This window comes from Malurus melanocephalus, unplaced genomic scaffold, assembly GCF_030028575.1.
Source record: "Malurus melanocephalus ecotype Western Australia unplaced genomic scaffold, MMel_1.1 scaffold_385, whole genome shotgun sequence".
Taxonomy (NCBI): Eukaryota; Metazoa; Chordata; class Aves; order Passeriformes; family Maluridae; genus Malurus; species Malurus melanocephalus.
In genome coordinates this window covers 86,752-102,251 of record NW_026623617.1, presented here as the reverse complement: position 1 = coordinate 102,251, position 15,500 = coordinate 86,752, and the positions used below count along the sequence as shown (strand labels likewise).

The 15,500-nt window shown below is 42.0% G+C and overlaps 1 protein-coding gene across 2 annotated transcripts in view; it reads right to left on the bottom strand.

The window, feature by feature from the left end:
• Positions 1-2,470: 2,470 nt before the first annotated feature.
• Positions 2,471-15,500, bottom strand: part of NDRG1 (N-myc downstream regulated 1) — a 39,791-nt gene continuing 26,761 nt past the window's right edge. For both annotated transcript variants that reach the window (XM_057379064.1, XM_057379065.1), the window contains 11 exons: positions 14,452-14,514; positions 12,836-12,896; positions 12,293-12,379; positions 11,060-11,116; positions 10,032-10,135; positions 9,608-9,664; positions 8,775-8,826; positions 7,962-8,009; positions 6,399-6,434; positions 5,046-5,097; positions 2,471-4,330 (listed from right to left, as the gene is read on the bottom strand). In XM_057379064.1, coding sequence (XP_057235047.1) covers positions 4,065-4,330; positions 5,046-5,097; positions 6,399-6,434; positions 7,962-8,009; positions 8,775-8,826; positions 9,608-9,664; positions 10,032-10,135; positions 11,060-11,116; positions 12,293-12,379; positions 12,836-12,896; positions 14,452-14,514 — 883 coding nt within the window. In that variant the 3' untranslated portion in view covers positions 2,471-4,064. The remainder of the gene's footprint in view (positions 4,331-5,045; positions 5,098-6,398; positions 6,435-7,961; positions 8,010-8,774; positions 8,827-9,607; positions 9,665-10,031; positions 10,136-11,059; positions 11,117-12,292; positions 12,380-12,835; positions 12,897-14,451; positions 14,515-15,500) is intronic.

Here is a 15,500-nt window from a genome sequence, read left to right as displayed (position 1 = left end):
GCGAATGATCCCCACGCTGAGTTGCAGAGAACAGACATTGAACTGTTTGGCAGTTGCAGTCAGAAGCCTTTTTTTCCTTTTTCTTCCCCCCTAACACTGGTCAGCAGCTGTGTTGTTTGTAAAATGAATGGAGCCCTTAATGAAGCAATAGMTAGAAACAGTGAGAGGCTGTGTCTGTCTGTCACAAAGGACTGAGGGGGAAGGGCTGAGCTCTTAAAATACCCTGACATCCTTTCTGTCAGTTATTTAAACATGGGATGTAGCAGTGATCAGCTACCAACATAAAGTCTGTAAGTGCTAAATCCACACATCAAAACACCTTTACTTATAGACAGATTAGGAGAGGTTTTYTGCTCCTATAAATGTGAAATAGTGCAAAATAGTGTAAGGAAAGAAAAAAAGCAAACAGCATGTGGGAAAGGGGAGGGCCAAGCTGCAAGCAACACTGCTCAGTGTGTTGTATCGATGGATGAAACGGACCCCAGTACAGGCACTTTGAGGATTGCAGCAGATACTCTGCCCAAGATGCAAAAGCAGACAGGGAGAGGATTCCAGCACCCGGGAGAAAAAATAAGCAGCTTTGCTATAAACAGTTTTCACTCCAGCTCAGTCCATCACTCACATCACATGACGTTAATCATAAACCTCGAAAACACATCTAGGTTAAAGTTTCCAGCTGTTCAGTCAATAGAGACTTTTAAAGAGAAAAGCAGCAGCATCCTTCAGCACAAAAGTCCTGCTGCCACGACATGGTATTGGCACATCCCTTCCCACTCCCCCTCTGCAAGGACAGGGAGTGGGAAAGGTATCTTGAAGTTTAGCCAGATTTTTGTACAGTAGATGTTGAGGTCGAGGGAGAGGTGGAAATAACTTGGATTTCAGCAATGACATCCTTTCTATTAGTGGTTTTGAAGAGTATCACTGCAGCGAAGATTTCACATTGAGATACACTAATGCAACCAGGAAACCTCATGGTCCCTGGGAGCCCATTCTGTTTTCTTTCTTTATAACCCAAAAGCACTATGAGGGGCAAAGTGGTTATGTTCTGGACAGCTCCTGCTACCCAATCAGAATTTCCTCAGTAGCTCCTTGGTGGCCATTCACACTTGGAAAAAAGTGAAACCCCAGCTCATGTTTTCCAAGTTATTAACACTACAATACCCAGGCTAATTCTCTCTTCAACACTAATGCACAAGACAGCTTTTGCAGGTCTGGGGTTTTATAAAAAGTTCTAATAAAACTGCAAGCCACTTGCACCTCTTCAGTTACAGAACATATTAAAGATGCCAGGACAGTAYTGCAGGAAAAGAGGAGTCATAACTCCATAACTCTTTGTAAAAGGTGAGACACCARTCCTCTGTGCTGCCCTCCAGCTTTTATCTGCTGGAACACAGCGTTCTTTGCCAAATGAACACTTTTGGTTGCAAAGCTGACATTTATAGTGATCCTAGCAACTCCTTGCTGCTCAGAAGTGCTCGCAGATCCCTTTGTGCCACCAATAAGGCTTGGACKCATTCCTCCCCATTAAACCAAAATAAACTGCCTAGGCCTGACAGGCAGACCATGGTGGCCTTGTGGAAGGAATGATTAGCCATTCCCAGAAAAGCTCAGCAAAGAACACAACTTTGCCCTTCTTTTGTAAGACGAACTGGCACAGGTTCCTCCTGTTTTCACTGGCACTGGCTGTCAAGCCCTTTGCTGGTATCAGTCCAGTCATGACTGCTGAATCATCACATCTAGCAGAGCCTGGGCTCAGACATGACAAATATTTGCTTTTGCATATTGCTATCACAGGATTTTTTGAGATACAGGAGGAATGAGCAGCCCAAAATAGTCCCAGCAAAGTCATCAAGGCACCTGTCCCCAAACATGTCAGTATGTTAAGTAAGGCACTAGGTTAATCTTTAYTTTCCTGAAGTTACATTCTTGTAAGAGGTCTAAAAAGAACCACTTTTAGAAACTCAAGTGGCATCTGTGGTTTCAGTCAAGAGACCTGAATAACTCCAGATATTGATGAGGAACTCATCACTTAAATGGACTTGGAGATCAGATTGGTATCAGAAAGGATGCAACGAGTGTGGCACCAGCTCCAGCGAAGAAGTCAAGCACATGACTGTGCACTGGACAGTACTTTATCCAGGGAGAAAAGTCCAAACAGCAAGTAGCACTATGCCTCATGGCCCAATATTTGTCTATATTTCTTACGATATAACTATTCTTTAGTACAAAACTATTAGGATAAAACTATTCTTTAGTACAAAAATAGCCACCAACAATGCTGTAGTGTGTGGTGTTTTCTTAGAATAGACTGGAGTGAGAAGTACAGGGAGGAGAGAAAGTTCTGAGCACAAAAGTAGGGAATGAGAGATATGAGCAAAATCAAACAGATTTCATTGATACAAAGGGATGCCAAGAATATATTTGGACTGAAATAGATTGTACTCCTGGTAAAAGATGAAGACACCAGACATTGCAAAGTTACAAATTTATTTGTTTTGAAATAAATACAAATACTTCATTAAGAAACTTTTCTTGATAGACTTTACACAATAGCTTTATTCTTTCTGGAAATTGTCTGTTCGTCCCACAAAACGTTATGGATATTCTACACAAGAGCTGTAGTTAGTCAATATAAAGTAACCTAGATGATGTTCTTCTGAACAAGCAATCCCAAAGTATTAACATTTGCTATTTAACTGCTCAGCATTTGAGCTCTTTGTTTGTGTGAGGACTGCAATTCAGCAGGTATGCACTGGAGCTCTGGAGATCCTGTCCCACTAGCTACAGAAGGACAAACTTAAGAACACCCAACTGTGACATTCTGAGTGGCAGAAAGGTATCAAGCCACTAGCTTTGAAGAAAGCAACCCAAGGTATCAGGAGGCTATGCAAAGATGTAGAACCAGCAGATCGTGACATTTACACAGTCATTAGACACTGTATTCCAGAGATACAGTGTTGCTGCTCCACCACTTCGTGGAATATACTTTTCAGCACCAGTGAGATCTCATCAGTTTCAAATCTAGTAATTAGTGGCAGTTGAATGTACAGTATCTAATTACATGCCCATCCCACAGTTATTCATCTCTCCTGACAAAGAACAGCTGGATCTGTCTTTGCTTACAGAATTCCCAATTTATCACAATTGTGCTGGACACAAAAAAACTTGAGCTGCAAAGATAAGAAGCTTTCTGAAGGAAAAATCAAGCTGTTTCTGCTTAGCTGGCATGTACAGCTACCCTACTTGTTACAACTACACCAACTTCTGCAGTTTGGTAAACCCTTTGGCCCAAGTTCCCAAACAGGAAATCCTACCTTGCTTACCAAATTTAAATCCTGTCCTCATTTGGCTAAGCGGGTTTTAGGGTCTAGGAGGGGGGAAGGAAAGGAAGACTGGAACTAAATCCCAAAAAAGTGAAATGAAAAACCTTAAAGATTTAGTTCATCTCAAAGTCACATTAAAATTGCCTATTTTAGTAGTATATTATTGTACATAGGAAAACAGGCTTGAATACTAATGAATTAGAAGGCCTATAAATGCACGATACGTTAACTTTTCTATCATTTGAAGTCAAGCTATATACAATGAATTCAACTCCAGCTTCAACATGAGGCCATAACACATTTGTTTCATTTCCTTTTTTTAAAGTCATCCATAGAAGGTTTTTTTTTTTTCTCCCCCTCTTTGAAACTCATCTCAAATTGTGCCAGTTTACTTCAAGAAAATAAGAGATAAAGGGCCCTGTAACAGCTTTGATTTTAAAGGAGGGTATTGAGCAATTCTAGTTTGACTCTGAAGTGTTTACAACCACATCAGCTTTTGGCAAGTATCCTTTAGAATTTGGCATCCACTGAAGGAGGGCACAATAGCAGCAGCTGTCTGAGATACAAGAATAATGATAGAGCAAATGAGATGCTTCTTTTCTTTGGTCCCTCTCAGACCCTGGTGAACAGAGTTCATCCTACAGAATAGCTAGAGATTAATACCAGTTATGTTTTTGTGATACACAGGGGGCATCCATTACCTTTTTCACACTGTGACCAGCTTAAACCTCCCACAGCCATCTAACAGGACACTTCCATGGACTTGGGGCTTGATTGTTCAGCGTTGCTTGCTGAGTTCGGCGTCAGCTCGATCCGTGTGTCTGTGTGGGAGCGGTTCCTGGAACCGTCCCCAGTGTGGGATCGGCTCCTCGTCCCCTCCCCGGTGTGGGATCGGCTCCTCGTGCCTTCCCCGGTGTGAGAGCGGCTCCTCTGTCCTTCCAAAGAGGTGACACTGGAGCCAGAAGCGGTGCGGGACCTCATCAGCCTGGTCATGCTGGCAGAGGGCACTGCAAGAAGAGGCTTTCATTACCACCGTGCTTCATGGGCTTGGAAGGAAGCCCTGGCCTTCCTCTCAGCCTTAACCACCCCTGGAGAAGCCTTCAAGCTTGAATAAATACTTTTCAGGGTATCTTCACGTGCAGAAGTACCTCCCCTGCCCCAGGCAGGAGCCCACATTAAGGAAATATTAGTGTCCAGGGCTGAGRGATTCCAGAAGCTTTATGGCACATTGCTGGGGCTGCAAGAATCCAGAGGGAAACTAAAGAGACTCATCAGCCCTCCCATTACCTTCTGATATTCAACTTTTGCTGCTAGCCCAGGTTCACAGTGCATCCACACAGCAGCAACAAGTCAGAAGCAAGTATGTGAAAACCCAACAGCTACAACTCCAAGAAGTCACTGAGCCTATGAGGTGTTGAATGCTGTGTGCAATGAACCATATCCTATGATGCCACGAGGGGACACTATTACAAACACCCCCCTTAAAAATGTCGAGATAAAGCAGCTATTTGTGGGTACAAACTGTTTACAAAGCTCTCTACTTGATAACACCACTTGGTCTGAAAACTGTGAGCCCAGATACAACAGTGCTTTTTTTCCACCTTGCAAATACATATCCAACAGGGAAAAGGCCACACATCTGGGATCAGAAACTCTCTAGGTGCTCAAATGCCCATTTAACTTCAGAAGCAAGGCCAGCCATTCCATAAAACCCATACTTACTGTATCCCATTCCCTGAACAAAGTATTTGAAAGCTTCAGCAAGCTTGGCAGGCTGCAAAAGAAAGAGAGAGAGAGTGTTATTGTAGGCAGTGCTCAGTAGGTTACAWTACAATTCTATAGATTCCACAGATGCCCTATTTAACAAGGACATCTTAAATATTTTCATGTATGGGAAAATTCCACCATTCCCCTCCCTAGTCTTCTCCCCATTATTTTACAAAATGGATASAAGCTTTTGAGAATGACATTTCCAGAGAAGACAAGTGGTGTAAACCTGGCTCAAACTTGACTTGTGCAAGTGAACCAAAGTAAAACAACTGACCTCACAAAATATACAAGGCAGTTAATACAAGACTGGTAATTAGGCAATTCCTAATCAGCAGAGAACAAATTCAGCTAGTCAGAACTGATAGTTACGTTTATAGGGCAAGAAAGCTCCCCAGCAATACAAAGGCACAACTGCCTATGACTGATAYTTTTGCAGTGAGGCACTCCCCAGTTTTCACTGCTGCTGAAAGTGGCCACATTAGCTTCACAGTCTCACTTATTTCACATGAAAATATTTTTTGCTTAATTATCTCCGAATCACTGCAAAGAATGGAGTCTCCATAACAAWAGCAATGCATATACTACTTGTGGCTTTAAAAAAGCTTTTTCCCAACTYCCACTGCAGGAGCACAAAGTGCCTTCTCAGGGACTTGGGTTGCAGGCAATTACAAATGTAGCTTTTCCTTAAGTTCACAAACACCACATTATACTGCTTAGAAATCTGTTTAGATGTTAGATCACATTCCAAAGCTGATTCACGAATCAATTCTTTTAGTGAAGTAACATAAGAGCATAGGTAAATCTTAACTTTGCCAGCCTGGTTTTATTAACATCTTGGAACTTATGCCTAAATGTATTTAAACAACTCCAGTTCATTCACAGTGAAGTCGAGTCAGTGAATGCAAGAAAATAGMATTGTTATTTCCTGTATTTCCTGTCTCCCACTTTCCTGATGTGTGCTATAAATAGTCCAAGTAAGAATGTTGTTAAAATGCTAGTGGCCCAAGCCTTAATCCACACTAGCTCAGTAAATAGGCATAAAATAATACCTCTGCATTCCCACCTCAGGTTAAGGCTTTATTAGCGAAAATAATATCTCCTCCCACTCTTAATTTTGCACTTCATTGCTCTTTAAAGAAAARAARAAAGCTSAGATGACCAAYTGACATCATTATTCATGAAATCATAGCCATCCTTTTGGCTGACATTTGGGAACAGCAAGTACCCTACAGGAAAACACCCATTTGTTGCAGTCTGACACACTGGAGAACAGGATTAATAGGATTTCCGCCAGTCAAATCCTACCTGGGACACTTGGGGRAGCCCACCGCAGTCAGCCATCTGAAACAGATGAGAACAGCCAGTTAGAGAAATGCCAGAGGAACTCACTCATGTTCAGGATATACTGAAATGGCCTTTTTAGTTACCTGGCAGAAAAAAAAAACACTTCCTTTTGCTGTGTGAGTAACAAACACGTGGATGAATGCATCAAAGCAAGCTGTTCAATGTTTRTGAAAGCTGTGACTGCACCCCAGAACACCACAAAGTGTCCTGATGTTCAGACAAAGCATCAGCTGAAGCTACAAATGCTTTTTGCTGGGCAGCCACTACCGGTTTCTTAGAAACCAGCCTGTTAGTCCTGGTCTCAAGTTCGGCTCTGAATTATAACAACATGACTCTGTATTGAGCTGGGTGATGAACAGGGTAGAGAAAACAAACACCTAAAGCTCAGAGGTGAGAGGGAAAAACGATTTGCTGAGATTGCGGATGGCAAGCATCTGACCTGCCAAGGGAAGCAGGGAAAGCCAAATGAGAAAAGCTATCTTGAGTGCATGAAATATTTTTGGAGCATTTCATTTTTCCTGCCACTCCACCCCTCAAAGTCAACCCAACAAAAACAATCCTGCTCCAAGGAACACTACAAGCTGAAAACAGTAGAGTTGTAAATTACAGGAAACCCCAAATCCTATCTAGGATTAGTTAGCAGCAAAACAGGCCTGCAGCAGGATCTGGCATCAGCCATATCCCWGGACCAGGCAGAGGCTGGCCACTGATACAAGGTCTGAGACAGTGGCAGAAACTTTCTTACGGTGTCTGCCACASCCACATTATAGGGCAGCAGTGTAACTCCTCGATGTTAGGAGGAAAAAAAAAATTAAAAAACCTTTATTATAATTTTCACTGACCAGTTCAATAAAGAGAGATGCAGCAGAAGTTCCCAGCAAAGCATGACCAAACTTGTTTCACTGTTTTCATGCTATTACTTCATCAGTAACGAGCTGGAGATCACAGCCCTACTCTGAATGCAGAATATCAGCCAAAGCCTTTGCATGATATTCTGCTGTTTGGAAGTGCATTTATCAACTTTTTGGAAAATAGCAGTAAAACATCCTGGACTTCACACTCATAAAAGGCAGGATGACCAAACTGCCTGATAGATTAGGTGTTGATTCACCGGACACTACTGCTGAGAGACAAACACAGGAACACAATGAACTGGTTTCAACTCCTACTCTGCTCATGCCTTTCTCAAACCTTCCGAAATATCTCAAGATCAGCTTTGCCAGCTCTAGTCAAATTCATTATGGGTATGTGAAATACTGAACATTTCAACTCTCATTCTCTACTATTCTAAAATGGGGGAGCTGAGAAATTCCCTGCTGTTAACTCTGACAAGAARCCCCTAGTCTTGTTTATCCCACTAAGATACTCTCACCCTGAAGGAACAGTCCTTTCCCATCAGAATTGGATTCAGACTGTGTTCTCTGTACTGCAACAGATCACATTGGTTCTGCTTTTTTTAGCTAATCCAACTGGTTTTATATGAGAGGAATGTTTATTTTGAAAAAGTACAGTTTTTGTAATTACCTTCAGAAGTGTAGTCCTTGTTGGGTCCAGCTTTGAGTTGCATTCAACCTATATAAAAGAATAGAAGCATAAGGCACGGTACACAAGATTTCAAGTATGAACTGTTGTATGAAGACAGATTAAAACCTTTTTTTCTGGTTTAATACAGACTAAACTGATTGTTTGATGATTCTCTGTGAAGAGTCTACATATACATATACACATCTTTAAACCCAAGTAGGTCAGCTCACATTTTTGACTGGATTTTTTCCATGTACAAACCCATAGCTGGGAACTGGAGACGTTTTTTCATCTGTTTTTGGGACTTCAGTGGCAACAAGTGTTGTTTATCTTGTGATTTGGGGTCATCTGGTAGCGTCCCAAGTGGTGAGCTGCCATGTGGCCACAGGCCAGCAGACTGGGCATGCCCATTAMGGCACAACATTTGAAGTCATCCAGTCATCTGGGGCGAGTTAAATGGTCAAAAAGAAGCTCTTCACTTCCACAGTGACCCAGGGCACAGCTCCAGCACCACACAGCAAGTTAAAATACCAGCAGCAGATTCCTCTCCAAAGGAAAATATTTGCGGTTCACTGGAACTGCTGTGGTGATTGTTCCTAACGTGGTAGCTATTAAATAACAGTGCACAGGCAGAGGGGACAAACAGCATGGCATTAATGGCAGCTCTCCTGRGGTCTGGGAGAGCAGAGCCAGCTGGGCTGGACTGATGGCCAGCAGGGCTGCTGTGTGGCAGGAGCTCTGCTGGCCTCCTGCAGCCCCTTGGATCACCCACCCATCCTCAGCAGGGTGGCAAAGATGGCTTGAGGTACCCACCACAGCATCCACYGCCGGGGAACTGTCACCGACCACCAGCAGGACAGGACACCTGCAAAGAAGCACACACMAGGGGTGTTATCTCTGCCACCCAGYCCWGACTTGCCCTAAGCTGCATTTTGTGTCTGGAAGGGTGACAGCTCAGTGTGTGGAAATTATTTGGTTTGTACTGCAGATACCTTAAACATACATCAAATCCTGCATTAGCTGTAGATCTACTGACATGCTCAGACTCCTTGCCTGAGAACTTGTTCTTTTCTGCAGCTGGCAGTGCTCTTACTTCTCATTTTATAAGAAACTGAATGTGGGCATCAACATAAAAGCCTCAGCCCTACCAYCCCCACCAGGCCCCTGAGCTCCAACTTTTGGATCTGTCCACCCAATTCCAACCAGACTGTCAGAGGAACAAGGTCTGCTGTGTATAACCATCAACAGCTGAGCTAGAAAGAACATGATGACTGCTACATTGCACAAGTTGCAGCACAAGCAAAAAGGTGTTAGCAGAAGATCTGACAGTCAGTCATTCTCATACTTGCTCTATCTTCCTGAATGTTTTTTGTTTTGATGTTTTCTAAATGGTCTTATTTGAGATTTTTGGYTGTATAGGCACAGYTCAAGTGCCTTCAGAGYTATAGYTTCTATTAAYTATAACACATTTCTGCATGARGCTAAGTAYACCAACTTTTCAAGTACTSTGTAAGCCTAAATTTTCAGATGCAYAGTGACAGGAACTACTTAACTTTCAATTTCAATATGTTTGCCAAGTSTGAAGAGAGGAATTTTTTCTAATGGGAGTCCCTGACTTGCAGTAACCTCTCAAATAAAATACTTACTGAAGGGTGACAACATTTACTCCAGGAACAGGGCGCTCAATCTCTAGGTCTCGCCGACTAAAAAAAAATAGAGAGGACAAAGGCTTTTGATACACTGGAATTTTACAGATACTTCTGTATTATTCTAGTCTAGAGAAAGCACAGACATTAATTTAATCTGATATACATGGTAGCCTTAATAACCAATGCAGAATCATACTTTGGAAGATTAATTAGTTCATTCTCAGTGCACAATCTTTCACCCCAAAAATGCACAAGATCCTTTTCCAATAAGCAAACCACCTGAGATCCCTAAAGGCACCATGAAGCAGAACTTCWCACTGGGGGAACACATATAATCCCACCACGCAAGTAATACCGTCTCTAAAGAGCTGGACAGCCTCTTAAAACAGTTTCCAGTTAGAAATCAGGTAAATGTATTTACCTGTTGTAAGAGTTGACAAAGAGATGAAGGTTGGTTTGATTCATATCATTAATAATATGCTGACGGTAAGTATGGATCAGGTCATGGTTGCTGTGAATCTCTTCCTAAAGAGGAGACAGAATTGTTCAGAATAGGGGCTGTTTTCTCAAAGGATCTGAAGATGTGGCACAGTAGCTGTGTACCAGACTCATATCTGCACAACAGGAGTACACCTTGAGGGAAGGGACAACTTCCAGCACTCAGTGAAGTCACCCAGMATCAATATTAGCTTCTGATTGYAGTACTGAAATTTTCACTTTAAAAYTTCAGTATGTTGTAACATTAAAATTTCACAACTGCAAAACRTTGTAGTGCAGATGGTTACAGTCAGACAAGTGTGAGGTTTTAAAACAAACAAAAAAAAAAAAGATTCAGAGTAAGAAGCCTAATAAATGTTTCCAGGGTAAAGCAGATGTTGAAAGCTTACAAACATGTAATGTGGAACTCAATTTCACAATAGTAAATAACTAAGCTTTGAGGACTTCAATCAGTAACATTTTCAAACAGTGATTCTAAAGTCTTTATAGATTAGTTCCTTGCTCTGGTGGAATGGAGTTTTCCATTGCATTTACCAACAATTCCAAGCACGGCAAAGCAGCCTCCAAACAGTCCAGCACTTTGCATTAGGCTTGCACTGAAGAGCACCATTAATACCAATAACCAGCTGTCACAGAGTTACGTTACATAAAAAAAACCTGTGGGGTTTTTCAGCTCAGAGCATAAGCATATACAACTCTTATACTCCTGTTTAAATGTTGGCTGCCTCAATAGAGAGTTGCCCCTGCTAGGGGTGTCACAACTGAGATACTCGGGACACAGCAAACCCCATGGCAGAACACCATCCCCAAAATGCTGGGGGCACAAGCATGAATCCTATCTCACAGTTTAACTTCATCCTTTTTGTTTAAGTGAAGGCTTCTCCCCTCCTCCCAGCCCCAGGAAGTAAATACAGATGACTGAATGCATCAGAAGAATTTTTTGAACCTTACCTTTCCAAATAGATGTGAAATGACCATATCTGGCAAAGCATTTGTCCAACCTGAAATCTGAACAGCAAGATTATCTGAGAAACTGCTATTAACACAACCCCTGAACAAATTACACCTTCCAACCACCCATGAACAGAACTCTGCTCTCTCTATATCTACAATATCCTAAACTGACACTTTCCTCCCTCACTCCAACTAAAGCACCATTAGGGGTTCATGTTTGATGTCTTCACTAATGCAGCCATATAGGGAATGCAGTGCTAGGGGTATAGGTGTATGTGGAGTCACTCCCTACAGGAACACCAAGCAAACCAGCCAGGTGGGGGTCATTGAACCCCACTGCCCACTCTCATCCCTGACAACCCACACTGACAGTGCAATGGAATTGGTACCATAAGCCTGTGACCCACAGTAAATGCTCCAGCTTTGGAAGGACACAAGAATGTAGAGCACCTGCYGTACTCTTGGGGTGAGCAGGACTCGAGAGGTGGAAGGCAGAGSTACAGATATAGAATAATTTAAAGCAGTAGGCATTGGGTGAGAATTGAAATGGGTCAGGTGGTTTATTTCAGCATAGAAAAGTTACTACATTTCTTTAAATAAGTTTGTTAATGAGTTTATTTTGATAATTTGACTTGGGAATACATTTAGTAACTAAGCCTTGAAAGAATGTTACAACCTGGCTCTACATCTTTCTGCGAGGAGTTTCTTTTACTTGAACATTTTATGGTTGAGTGAACWATCTGTCCACAGTTACTGTAGCTGTGAGTACTATAGGTGAGTCCTTTCAGCATCTAAGACTCAAGAATGACTGAAACATGAAGGATGCTGTTCTGGACATTTTTATGTGTTCTACTTTATATTTTGGACTGTGCTGGTAAATAAAGCCATGGATAACAAAGARCTGAATGCTACACTGCATTTCAAGTTTACTTGAAAGATGTTTCCAAAACTACCATGTCCAGGTAAACTCTTTTCCCCAGCAGTTGCAAGATCTTAAGAATTGTCCAAATAGCTCCATTATTTTACATGTATCTGTATCTGTTTTCTCAAAGTGCTTATTTTTATCACTAGCCCTATATGAAAGATTTTTGCAAATGGAAGAATAAACCCAAAGGATTTCCCCCAGGATATTTCGTATCTGCAGCCATGCCCTGACACACAAGATTGCCAAGCTCCTCATGTTCCACAGGCTTGCAGTAAGATTTATTTCTCTAAATTAAAGATGTTTACCTTAGTTGCTGCCCAGTCCATCCAACCTTCAGCACAAGGGTTTACATTAATGAGAACTAATCCCTCCACCATGTCTGGATGGTTTAACTGCGAAAGAGAAGATTTAAGATTCACCAGATATCCTTAGCAACTTGACAGTCAGCAAAAAATTTAAATTAGTGAATTACCTCCTGGRGAGGTAAGTGGTAAGTTTAGTTTTATCTTGCAGAAAACAAGCATATGTATGGTAAAAAAAATCATTAGAGCAATTCAACTGAGCAGCTGGAGAGCATTAGGATTTAACTTTTTCTCCACCCTCAGTTCAAATAGAGAACTCCCATTATAAAAACCTTCTGCAAATTAACTGGGTAGAGCCCAGGCCTTAAAATGGAAAATCTAGGTCTTCTGGATTAGCTATCCTGCAGATTGTGGTATTTCACTTAAAAGCCTGGCTTGCATCCTTAACTGGGCAAGGCAGAACAGGAACTCTCTGTGCACACCATGGGACAACACCACATAAGGGAAATTGGGTTTGAGGCTTTAGGGGAGCTCYACAAAACTTACAGCAAATCTGGTTAAAATGTAGGCACCAGCTCCAGTTCCCATTCCTATGATGGTCTTCAGCCTGCACAGAGATAAAACAGAAGAGACAAATGAGGAAGAGTGCTGAAAATAAATTACATGAGTAGCCTTCCTCTTTCCCATGCCGGCTGAGCCTGGGTAAGCTGTGGACCCTCAGCAGTGCCAGTGGCCCCAGCAACATTTGCAGGACCCTGGTCCCCGTGCATTGCAGGGCAGCAGCTATCCTCACTTATCTTTAARTAAATACACTGAGCAACCACAGCATTGTTCTGATCCTGGGAGGAAATRGTGAGCCTCTGCCAGAAAAACTTACAAGATACAGACACGAAATCTGCAGCCTAAATACAAAGCTGTTCCCTCCCCAGACTCCCCCTGCCCTCCCCATCACAGCTATCCAGCTGGGGCACTGGCAGGGAAACATCTCCTGCTATCGGGTCACTGGGGTGATGAAGTTTAAACTTCATAACCAAACAGGGCAGAGACAAACCAAATATTTGCATTAACTGAAATCAGGTTGAAAGCATCACCTTCAAGGTCTTAGGAAATACATGGAAGAGAAGACTAGACAAAACGGCTCAGGAAAACAGGTTATTCAATGCTTTTGGGAAAATATGTGAGGATACTTTTCATTCTCATTAGCAACATTAAATCAAGAGTTTGTAAATACACTCCAGTTTAATTGATTTTCAAGGTAGTGATAATATTGGTAGCATATTTTTGCACGGTGCGACAGAATTGACAGMCCTGTGCCTTACATGAGGCATTCCAATAAACACATCCCTTAAGGAGGTAGTGAGATAAACTGGTCCAAGGTGCTGTGACAGCTGGCTACAACTGAGCAGTGTCTGAACTGGGGAGCTGGACCAGCCTGTGTTTTCCAAGGCTGCCTAACCCTGAGCACCAAGTTTTCTCTGCTTGGTCTGAAAACCCCTTGGAGGTGTCTACCTCCCTTCTCCASTGTGTACCAGGAGCATGAGCTCCACAAAAGAGGAACAGAACAAAAATTTCTCAGCTACAGTCCCTGCTAAAGCTAAACTTTAAGGGAGGACACCCCACCAAAATTGGTGCAGTAGACAAAAAGGAACATTTTGGCTGGGACTTTTGACGTTGGCAACCTGGCATCTGCACTTGGTAGTAGAAGAGGCTTGGGGAGGTCAGACTGACCCCCAGGACACTCAAGCCACAGAAACAAAACAGTAAATGCCTCAAGATGGGACTCTGCATTTTTTTTTTTTTTCATGCTTAACCACACAGGAAAACGTGGGCTGTTACAGTGGGAAGAACAGATTGTCTGTGCCCTGCCCCTGYGAGGGCGATGCACAGAAAACACTGGAGGAAGCCCCTAAATTAAGCACATGGGATTTCTCCTAAGCTGCTTCCTGTTTAAAAATAAACAGACATTTCAAAAAGGGCCAAAAAATCAGCTCTTTCAGAAACCAAGGCAAAAGCAATCCATCTATAAYAGAGGAATCCAAAACAACCACAAGTGTGGTTCTAGCAAACAAAATGCCAGCCAGCCACAGCAAAGCAAATGCCTGCTCTTTCAGTGAGCCACACAGAGAATGATAAGAAAAATAAGTAAACAATTCTGCACTCACCCAAACTGCTTCAGGATTCCAGGAATCATTTCAGCCAGCTGATCCATGGAGGGATACACATACCTACAAGAAGCATGTGTTTGAGAAGTTAGCACACCACTGCCAGCAGTGTACATTGGCATATTTAGAGACACAGTGATCACAGTAGATTTAGTATCAAACATGGTCATCATGAGATCATTGAGTGTATGGGCTGAATTTAAATCAGGAGCAAGCACAAGTAGCTTAGCAGAAACACGAGCATAATCTATATATATATATAATGTTACAGGAAAATAGATGTCTAAGAATAAAACAGACCACAATGAATCCTTCCCAAGAAAAGTTAACATTTAGAACTTACAAAAAAGTTTGAACCAGAGAGATGAGTTTCCAACCACAATCACTATTTTTGTGCTTCTGATCCACCACAAAAAAAGTTTCCCTGTACTGCAGAATCAGAGACTACAGAAATGAGACCTAGATATTTGGCAGAAAACTGACATGTGTGTTTTTAGGGACACAAACATTACCATAGCCTAAATGAGAACAGMTTTCCATTAATATTGATGGAGAAAATGAAGGCCTAAGGAAGGCTATGAAGCTGCTGAGGAAGGCTCAATAAAAACAGCTGCTTGTTAATGCACCTGATCTTCTTCAAAGCAGAAATAAAACTTTGAGGGAAGGAAATTCTGAGCAAAAACTCATCTGAGTAGCACATGGAAAGAAATCTACCCAGAGTAGCTGGAAAACATCTGCCTAGGATGTATTTAAATCTCTGCTTCCCATCAGAACTACACCTAATGATTTTCTAGCTTAGCCTACAAAATGAAATCAAACAAAAACCAACAAGAACTGCAGAACCTTTTACTTTTTTAGATTTTCTTGTTGGTAAATTAAACCTCATCATGACAAAAGCTGGCATTACTGTAAGAGCTCTGKTCTAGGAGACTTTACTGCAGCCTTCCAGTACTTATAAGAAAGAGGAAGACAAACTTTTCAGCAGGACCAGTTGTGACAGGAGAAGGAGGCAATGTTTATCTAAGGAAGTTGTTAGTTTGTTTGTTTTT